Here is a 10,347-nt window from a genome sequence, read left to right on the forward strand (position 1 = left end):
CCCTGGCTGGGACTTCCGTGCCGGGGTGCGGCTCCGTCGCAGAAGCACGTCCTTCCAGGAGCGCTGGCCCGCACCCCTGGAGCCACCGTCGTCGTTGTTGTCACGGCCACGTCCTCCCCGTGGCATGCCGTTGCAGCCTAGGTTGGTGACCGGGGCATGTGCGCGGCGTTGCGGCCGAGATCCACGCTGCCCATCTTCGGCCCCCATGGTCTAGGATGCCGGTGCCACCGCCGGGAACGGGCGGTCGTCGTTGTCGGAGTCAGACGACGGTATACCACTCTGACCAGAGTGGGAGGACCGCGGGGATGGAGTGGTCCAGTCCTTGATCCGGTCCACATGGATGAGCATGGAGTACTCAGCCGTCGCTGGCGGCGGAGCAACGCGCCGATCGGGAGGTGAGAACCCCTCCATCTCCTCAACCCGACCTGCACCGCGCGGAAGCACTGCCAAGGCGTGCTTGGTGGGGATGTTGGCAACATCGCTGGTCCACACCCAACAAGCAAATGTCTTGGTGTGGCCACGCTCAAGAGTCCTACTATCGAGACGATCTACTCTAACCCTCATGCCAAGGATCTCTTCGGCGCCTTCCACCGACCAGTAGTGCATCGGCACCCCCTCGACGACAACACAGACGTGCAGCAGGAGGGATTTGAAAGCGGCATGGTCGTGGTCGTGCCAAGTGGAGATGTTGAAGATGGCACCATCGACCCTGATGGAGCCGTGTCGTACGGCGTTCACTTGAAGCGCCGGCTGGGTGAAGACGACGAAATAGTGCTCCGGGTGGTGTGCAGTGACGCGCAGCGAGTGCACCGGGATGGAGAGCTGCGCCTCGAGCGCCCGTCCGACCGCCATCGGGGACGTGTCATTCACCCCGTCGGCCGTCTGAAGCGTGATGGCGTGGGCGCGAGGAACGCGACAGCCTGCTCTATTGCCGGTGACGGGACAGTCACCGAGCGGCTGTCCCGGGGGCGTCGAGCAGGATCCGCCTGCTGAAGCAGCGATGGAGCGGCTGTCGACATGGTCGCTGGTGGCGGTGGGAAACGCAGCCTAGAGTGCAGCGGCTTTGAGGGTGGCGCTGGACCGAGCCTGCTCTTAGCGCTCCTAGCTATTCCTGCGTACTTCGGTTGCTGCGGGCAGTTGCGACTACTGTGGCCTGCTCTCTTACAGGTAAGGCAATGGATTTGGTCTCTACAGCCGGCTATCTTGTGGCGAGTGCTGAGGCACCGGAAGCAGCGTCCCCTGAACTTGCTAATGAAGGCGAGGCGTGCTTGGTCAGCAGAGAAAGTGGCGTGCCAGGTCGAGCCGTGCCTCCCAGGGTGCACCTCTTAAACCGACGGGCCAGTAGCATGGGTGCCGTGCTTTCTGGGAGGAGACCACGGTCCAGCCCCCCCCTCAGCAGAGGCGTCTTTCGACGGGGCTACGACGATTGATCTGAGCCTAGCAGTTGGTCGTGGCATGGGAAGCTCCGGGAGATCGGGAGAATGGACTGATGTAGACGCGGTGCTGGTAGGTGAAGTCGGCGCGTCGAGAAGACCAGTGGAATGTCCGATTCTCCCCCGGTCCGAGCCCGGGAGCATTCCCCCCGCAGCCAGATCCGCGACGGAGAAAGCGGATCGTGTGTTGACTCTCGCGTCGCGATGGCCACAGCGGCCGACTGACCGCCGGGCGAGCAGGAGCGACGGTTGTCGACGCGGGAAGGTCTAGCCGTCAGCTCGCGCGTCAAGCGGGCGGCCGCCGGACCGATGGGCGAGGGGCTGCGCTGCGCTTCTCCACGACGGGCAGGGGAGGATCCAGCGGATCTTGCTGTCGGGCGGCTAGTCATGAAGGTTGTATGGTGGTGGCCGCCGCGGCCGGGGTGGCCAGCGGCGTTGTGCTGGGGAGGACCCGGGCTCAGCTCAGCTCATGAGCGGGGAGCCTCGCTTTGGGGACGATGGAGCACCCCGCGAGGAGGGAGGCGACCAGGCCGGGCCAGCGACGGAGTCCCCGTCCCCGTCGGTAACCACCTGACGCCTGCCGGCGTTCATCTTTGCTACTCCATAGTGTCAAACCACTTTTTTATATTATCGGACGGGACCATCCCGTTGATCAAGGTTGATGATCAGGCCTTCAGGGTTGTGCGAGCGACCGAGCGCCGTTCAAGCGCACCAGCTGTAGGTCAGCTGTAGGTTTAACGCACAATTTCTCCTTTTTTTTTCTTTGGTTCTTATTACATTTTTCTCTATTTTCAGAAATGCCCTACAAAATATAGCTGCATAAATATTTTCAGTAAAATTTAAATATTTATTTAGCAGTAGTGGCTGCTTGATTTTTTTTTTTTTTGAGGAGTTAGTGGCTGTGTGAGTGACAGGCCTGGCACAACCAGCGGGTGGTTCCAGCCCATCTGCGAAGAAGTCCAGGAGAGCCCACTACCTTATTTTTCTTTTCCGTCGCCGTCACCTCACGCTGCTCTGTCTCAAAAAAAAAAAAAAAATCGCGCTGCTTCTCTACGGCGGAGGACGCGACGGGATCCCGGGCGTGCTGGTACAGTACGGCGCTCGCTCGCGACGGCCGGCGGGTGGGCGGCTCCGCGCTCCCGGCCTCCCCAGGGCACTAGCCGGCGCCGGCAGGCGGCCAGCGGGGCGCTGCGGCGGCGAGCGGGGTCGGTGGGCCGGGTGGCGGCGAGCAGGGGACGCCGCAACGGCGGGCAGGGGAAGGAATTTCAGAGATCGACGCATCACCTGTTGTTGGTGATCTGGTAAGCATCTGGATTTAATCCTCTTATAAACAGGGAATATGCTAGGTTGTCTATTAAGCACTCATCCCCTGCTTTTGGACTCTGCAGGCAAGGTTGGTGAGCTGCTGCTTCTATACTTTTACTGCTGCGTGACGGCGTGAGCACACATTCCTGCCGGAAGATTGCAAATGTATGGGCACGAGAGAGACAAGCAAATCGGAGAAGAGGAAGAGGAAGAACAACAAGAGCATGTCTTGCTAGAGCTGGATGGTTGTCTCTGCTCCAACATTCAACCAAACGCCCCTTATGTGCTCTCTGCAAGTTGCTTCCGCTCCTCCCTGCGTCGGCAGCTTACTGGTACAAAAGGATATCAGTCTCTGCTGTGAATGTTCTCCTTAGGCACTTTTGCTATCTCTGTGATGTTATTGATATCAAGAACGAGTTTAGAATTTGATTATGTCAGAAATGCTTAAATGGCGAGTATAGATCCAGAGATTTTCTTTTCCTTGTTTGACGTGAAGATGAAGCAGTAGCCAGTAGTTGCATTAGTGCTGGTGTGCTACTGCCTACTGATATTATTACATCAAGGGACTGGATACCTTTCTTGCATATAGACAAAATTTCCTTCACATTTGTTTTTAGGTTGACAGGGTCAGCGGATACCATCATCAGATACAAAATGCTGTTCACTGTTTGCCTGCCTCTTCAGTAGATTTTGTGGAAAAATCTGGGCCGTGATCATTGTTGGGACATGGTTATTTTTCAGCACGTCTCCTGCTTGTTTAGATTTTTGACGCCCTACTGTGAACAGATTACTAGACTGGTAACACAGTTTCTTGATGCGAAGAAGTCAATCTTATTTTTGTGAGATTTTTTGTGGTTGGCTAGCCCACTAATGTTTTTTTTAAATGTTTTTCAGGGTTTAGATACATTGACTCCTAACTTGATAGTAGGTGACGGCGTGAAGATGGTGAGTATTCATGTTGCTTGGCTGTTTGAAGTTTATCTTATTGAACTTTTAGCAGTGATGTTCTAACTATGTTTGGCCATACCTCTAGACGTGGAGTGTCGATGTGTTGGTAATGATGTAGATCCTTTGTTTCTACAAATATAACCTAATGTATCACTGTTAGAACTTCACTTGGACTTGTCATGTTAAAATGCTGTTTGGATACACCCATTTATCTAGAAATGTTAAAGCGTTTTTATAGGATTCTCTGTAGAGTATCTATCAAGAATTTTTTGTGGACTCTACACTTTTTTCCCCTGTTTAAGTTCTTGAGGAGTGGATAGAACCAAGCCGTATTTGAATTGCATCAATTATTTGTGATTGCTTTAGCACTAAAAACCATTGCATTTGAATGATATTACCAGTACCAGTAAACTTCATTGGTTTTCCTTCCATTGTGATTACTTCTGCTGTGAATTTTATTGGAAAATTTGTACTTAAGGGCTTCCAATCTTTAACCTACCTGCTAAGTGAGCTGATAGCAGAGGCCTTGTTTACTGATAGATTGGAGAGTACGAAGGAACGGTCGGCACATATTATTTATTTTCGGAAAGTGGTAAGTGTTTGCACTGATAACATACCTCTGCTCCTCTTTCTTTGGCAAGTGTGTAATATGAAATTGTCTTGTTTGCACATAACCTCCCATTCTTGGATCCCTTTACTGAGAATATACTTATACTAGAAATATGTACTTATTGAACTTGTCAGAAAGGCAGGCTAACATTGCCACTCGTTAGGAGCATTGTTACTCCTTCCGCGCACTCTAATGCAATTTTTTCAGTTGATGCATTTGCTGTTTCAATGTGTTTCTCAGATGCTTCACCAAACCCAGTTCATGATCATACTGAACCTCCCAAAGTAAATCAGGACAAGCTAGGCAACACTAATAAGGAAGGACCATCCAAGGAGGTGAAACATCTTGCAAGCGTTCAAAAGATCCTGAAATTCCGGTCGATCAATGAGGACCATCAGGAGCACAGAGCATATCAGCATAAGGATAAGGAGTTTTCCTTTGACCCTTCAAATAGAATGTAAGGATGATACTTCCTAATTTTAGTTGTCCACTAGCATTATCTATTTTGAGGTAACTTGCAATATGCGAGTCTCGTGGTTCTTATTATCTCTTTCTGAATTTTCAATCTTCTGAAAATCTGGTGGTTCTTAGCATCTCTTTCTGAATTTTCAATCTACTGAAAATCTGCGTAATGGAGGTCTTGGCTCTCTGTGAACTCATTGAACAATATCTAAAACCTGAGAAATACCTTGTACCCTCTAGTTTACAAATAAGTGACGTTTGGACATGCCTGGAGTCATTTTTTTTATTGCCATTCTTGTTTTTGATATGGAAACTTGAAGATCATATGTATAGGTTTGACTCAAAAATACTTTCAGAATATCGCAACTTTTTTGGGTTTTATAGATTAACTGTAGTAGAAATTATTGGTCAGAGGTAATTTTGAAGGCCGTGCCAATGTCCAAATCATTACTTATTCAGTTATTTGTGAACCCAGGGGAACTTGTAAAGCCGTTCAGTACTTTTTTAGAAACGTAAAGCCATCCAGTACTTGAGTTTGAAAAGTCATTGCCCTCCGGTACCTTTCGACCACTAGACCATCCATCCTGATGAGCAACGAAGCGGATCTGAACTGAATCTGATAGTGTTCCCAAGTAAGAGTACCACCTTTTACCACTTGCAACATGTCATACAAAACACCAAGCTCCTGTTGTGAACTTATAGGAGGCTAACCAAAAACTAGGTAATCACAATGGTTGTGTATAACAAAGCAAGGAGTGCTCCTCCCACACAACAAAAAGGAGTGCTTCTATGCTCTTCCAACTTTTCCTTGAGCAAGGCTAAAGGAAGAAAATATATCGCACAAATCCCAAAGCACAATTGGCTAGTTAATGCTAAGGGTAGTGTAGTCACTTAATAATTATGGCTTGAAGCCCACGTCCAGGCCTGGTCCGTGGTTTCTTCTGTCGTCCTTCTCTTGTGCCAGAACCACACCCTTCTCTCGTGAACTCCCCAAAACCCTTGCCTGTGCAACTGCTGCTGGACGGCACACTGGTTGTATGTCCCCATCCAGGATGTACAGCCTGACCTTCCGGGAGATCTGCTACCGGCGTATATACACTTTTTCACCACTCATGTATATCACGCTCATTGGCTGCCACAAGCTAATTAAATTCAGTTCGTTTGTGAACCACTTCTTACCTGAAGTAGCAACAATGTGGTGACGTCGGGCACAACTGCAAAAGCAAGTCTGCAGCTCATCGACTTGTTCGTGCTAACCACTTGAACTGGGAGGTTGGGACAAGCTTGGTGCTTTTGAAGTTCATCTCTTAGTTGGCCAACATTGGTGCTGCATCAGAACCAGGTGCTGATAACATTTGATGAGTGCTTATGTTGAGGCCAACTAAGATATGAACTTCAATTTTTACCAAGCGGCAGGGGACACAGGATCCAAGTTGAAGTAAATTGAAGAAAGAACAATAGTTTAACCAAATGAAACATACAGAGATGCAAGTATTGCTGCTAAAGAATGCTAGCAATTGCAACAATAGGCCATAAAGATGCCAATACTGCTTGGACCAATGAAAACACTCGGAATGAAAGCCCCACACTACCAGTGTTTGACAACATATGTCAACAGTACAATAGTTGTACACAATGGCCGGCAACGTTAAAACTGGAAAGTATACTTTTCCTTACCTTGATTATACAGAATTACACAATAATTTGTAGACATCATATGGAAAGTACATGTAGAATTACACAAACATCATTTGCATTGAAATAAAATTAAAAACCAGGTAAAGAATCACGTCACATGCGGCATCTCTGTTGCGACATATCATTGGGATTGTTGATCATGAGGCATCTTCGTCGCCACACATCGGCCCTTGTTGCTGAACAATGACCATGCTGCGTAGGCTGCAATATAGGCGAGCACGGGAACGACCAGAGCGATGACATGGCTGGACGTTCCCCATTCCCTTGTGCTGCCAGCCGCATAGGCGCAAAGGAGGCCCATCATGTCTAGCAAGATGGCAGTATGCATTGGCCAGAGAGGCAACTTGTGGGTGTTCAGCGGAAGCAGCAAGATGATGACGACGATAGAAGCCATGAATGAAGTGGAGTTGCTGTAGAAGAAAGCACGGAACCGTCCTCTGTCAATGTCATGGAGGATCGAGTTGCCTGCGGTATGCCCGTTGTTGTTGTCCTGCCAGAGTCCACCTGGTGGCTTTAGGCCAGTCTGGTATGTTACACTTGCAGCCAGGACTCCTAGCAGCATCAGGTACTCACGAAGGTCCTTTTCTTCAGAACGCACACGAGAGTCCTTGTTCACTGGAGCAGATGCGGTAGATGGCTGGTCTTTTTTCCAATAACTTTGTATCCAGAAAATGACCACCTGAATGATCACGAAGGCAAAGACTGCAGCAACTAAAGTGAACACATAGATGGAGGTTCGCACATGGCGGGAGCTTCCAGCGGCATAGGCACCCATGAGACCAAACATGCCCACCACCATGCACACATACAGTGCATAGCACTTTATGCCTGGCTTGTATAGGGTGGGGTTCACCAGAAGAACTATGAGAGTCACAGATGCCATGAAGCTTGCCGCATTGCAGTAGAAGAATGCATTGTATCGGCGAGGGTAGTTATCGAAGAGGACCGGGAACCCAGCCTGATGACCAAACTTGTCGTCCGCTGACCAGAAGCCACCTGGCGGGGTGAGCCCAGCTTGGTAAGTGAGCGTTGCAGCCAAGATGGCAAGCAGCAGTAGCATCTCACGCCTCTTATCCAACTTATCATGATCTTGGTGGTCGCCTATCTGCTGATCTTCTAATGTGAAGAAGACTATATGGATCACCACATACACAAGGACAACACCTGCTAGGGCGACAACATAGATGGAGGTGCTTAAATTCCTACCGCTCCCGGCAGCGTATGCAGTGATGAGGCCAAACAAATCCAGTATCATGGCTGCGTGCAAGGTATGGCGCTTTAGTAGGAACCTACTCTGGACCATTATGATGACCACTAAGGATGTCACAAAGGCGGCTGAGTTGCTATAGAAGAACACCTTGTACCGAGTAGGGTGGGTTGTGAGGAGTACCGGGTCGCCGCTCTGGTGCCCATCCTGGTCATCTGGCCAGAGGCCGCCTGGTGGATCCAGTCCTGCTGTGTAAGTGATGCTCACCACGAGGGTAGCAAGCAACATGACAAGAGAGCGATTCCTTTCCAATACTTTGTCAGCTTGTTGTGTATCCCTGGTAGTTGCATAAATAGAGAGCTAAAATTAATTGTATCCTAGAGCTGAAACATTTGTGCCAATTATAATTTGCCAAGGAAGCATTAGCAATATATACGTAATTGCATACCTGTTAGGGCTAGGAGTAGCAGTATCTGTAAACCACTTCTTTATTTTCTTCAGCCATTGTGAAGTAAATCCACGTATGTGTGTGAGTAGTTTATCACCCCAACTGCCTTCCTTGTTCATGGCGCTAGTAATAGCCACCTGTAGAAATATGCTTGCAAGAACCGCACCGGCCAGAGATACGACATAGATGGTAGCATCAGCTTCCCTGCAGCTTCCTGCAGCATAGGCCCCCACAAGGCCGATGAGCGCCACCGCGATGAACCCATAGAGCGCAACAAACCTTACAGAGATAGTCCTGCTCAGATTCTTGTCCATGAGCAGCACGATGATGAGCAGGGACGCGACGAATGCGGTGGTATTCCACACGAAGAATGACTGGTACCGGCTGGTGTTGTGGTCCTGCATGATTGGGTCGCTCACTTGGTGGCCGTCCCGGCTGTCGCTCCAGAACCCACCAGGCGGGCCAAGTCCGGCCACGTATGTGATGGTGACGACGAAGGTCGCGAGCAGCATCAACACCTCATGCTCGTCTTCGTGCTCGTTAGCATCAGCAGTGCCCTCGCCTAGCTTCTCAGGATCTTTGCCCAACACCCACTGGGAGGCATGGGCAAAGACAGTACCCCGGAAGGCATAGGCGAAGACAGAATTTAAGAAGACAAGCATGATGTAGGCAAAGACGGAGATGACCAGCAACGAGGCGTAGATGGTGGTGAACTTGTCCCGGCAGCTTCCGGCGGCGTAGGCACCCATGAGGCCGAACAGGTCCAGCACCATGACCGCACGCAGGACCGTCGCCCACACTGTGTTCTCCTCGTCAAGGACGAGGAGGAGGAGGCAGGCCACGAGTGATGACGCGAAGGCGGTGGCGTTGCAGTAGTAGAAGGCCAGGTAGCGGGCGTAGTGCGCGTCTGGAAGGATGGGGTCGCCTGTGAGGTGCCCGTCCTGCGTGTCCGGCCAGGCTCCCCCTGGCAGGTTGAGCCCTGCCCCGTACGTCACCGTCGCCACCAGCGTGGCCAGCAGCAGAAGGTAAGCCTTCAGCTGGTACTCCATCGAAGTTGAAGGAGGCTGCTTGTTGCCCCCATCGTCCCCGGGCGGATGATGCCGCTCCATTGGACCATGGGCTGCGGCTACTTGGTTGCTGCCTTGCTGGGCCATATTTGGTGGCGGGAAACTGGAATATGAACGAGAAGAAGCTAGACGCCTTGAGGCGGCGATCGATGCGAAGTTGTGGTTGGCTGAGCTCGTTGTTATATAGCTGGGGCTGGGCGGATGGATGTACCTGCATGGCATTGGCATTGGCATCATGGGCTGCCTTGTCTTCGTCAATTGGCATGATGTTTTCCATTCCACGAATCTGCCTGCAATCTGCTAGTCTTGTTTAAGTATTTGTTCCCTTGCCTTTGTCCCAAGCTTGTACGAAAAATTAGCAGGCATCAGCATCAACCAATCATCTTTTTCAGCCGTGCACGCATGGGATCTATGCTACGAGTATTTGCCATCATTTGTCTGCTCAGCTTATCATTCACACTGCTGCTGCTTCTTTTCCTACATACGTACACTTTGAGCTCTAACTAATATTCTCTTTGTTATGCAATTTTTTTTCTCGACGACAGGTATAGAAATACGCCTTGAAACATGATTATGCATCATCCGTGTCCCAGAGCTGACGGGGCGCCTTCTTGTCATGCCAAAAGGTACGGTTGTGTGAACAGGACGGCAGTGCCTAATTTGTGTGATCAGACATGACTTGGCTAACATGACAATGTTTTTCTAGAGACCAGCTGGGAGATGCTTATTCCAATTAGCTGCCTTGCATTAGCTGCATGCCAATACGTAAAGACCAAATTACATCTATGATATACGAACTTGGCTTTAGGGTTTATTTTGCTCACTGTGTTTTAGGAAGGGTGAAAATATATGACCATTATAATTGCTAAAATATCTCACTATTCAGTCAACGGTACCGTATTGGCCGTATTTTGTTTTGCTTGTGGCCTACTTTGGCATGTATCCACACTGTTGACTGCGCTTGTTGGACATTATATTCGTATATACTCTCTCCGTTTTTAAATGTAAGTCTTTTTAAAGATTTTATTAGGGGACTACATACGGAACAAAATGAGTGAATCTATATTTCAAAGTATGTCCATATACACCTGCATGTAGTCTTATAGTGAAACCTTTAAAAAGACTTATATTTAAAAACGGATGGAGTACGTGTCAAAGTGAATGGTAGG

General features: G+C 49.7%; 2 protein-coding genes across 3 annotated transcripts; one reads left to right on the forward strand and one right to left on the reverse strand.

Moving 5' to 3' along the window:
- Positions 1 to 2,631: 2,631 nt before the first annotated feature.
- Positions 2,632 to 10,068, forward strand: LOC123445408. 2 transcript variants are annotated; one of them, XR_006631081.1, is made up of 7 exons: positions 2,632 to 2,734; positions 2,822 to 3,070; positions 3,633 to 3,683; positions 4,227 to 4,278; positions 4,537 to 4,753; positions 9,724 to 9,804; positions 9,885 to 10,068. XR_006631081.1 is itself a non-coding variant. In XM_045122386.1 (6 exons), the coding sequence occupies exons 2-6, from the start codon at positions 2,902 to 2,904 to the stop codon at positions 9,740 to 9,742; spliced, it is 468 nt and encodes a 155-aa protein (XP_044978321.1). In that variant the 5' UTR covers positions 2,632 to 2,734; positions 2,822 to 2,901; the 3' UTR covers positions 9,743 to 10,068. The 2 variants fall into 2 exon arrangements, 1 of the variants encoding a protein (XP_044978321.1); XM_045122386.1 differs by having other exon boundaries at positions 2,822 to 3,030; positions 9,724 to 10,068.
- LOC123445407 lies at positions 5,113 to 9,717 on the reverse strand. The gene is made up of 2 exons (XM_045122385.1): positions 8,112 to 9,717; positions 5,113 to 8,000 (listed from the first exon to the last, which is right to left on the reverse strand). The coding sequence occupies exons 1-2, from the start codon at positions 9,413 to 9,415 to the stop codon at positions 6,578 to 6,580; spliced, it is 2,727 nt and encodes a 908-aa protein (XP_044978320.1). The 5' UTR covers positions 9,416 to 9,717; the 3' UTR covers positions 5,113 to 6,577.
- Positions 10,069 to 10,347: the final 279 nt, after the last annotated feature.

The sequence above is a fragment of the Hordeum vulgare genome, chromosome 3H (assembly GCF_904849725.1).
Source record: "Hordeum vulgare subsp. vulgare chromosome 3H, MorexV3_pseudomolecules_assembly, whole genome shotgun sequence".
NCBI lineage: Eukaryota > Viridiplantae > Streptophyta > Magnoliopsida > Poales > Poaceae > Hordeum > Hordeum vulgare.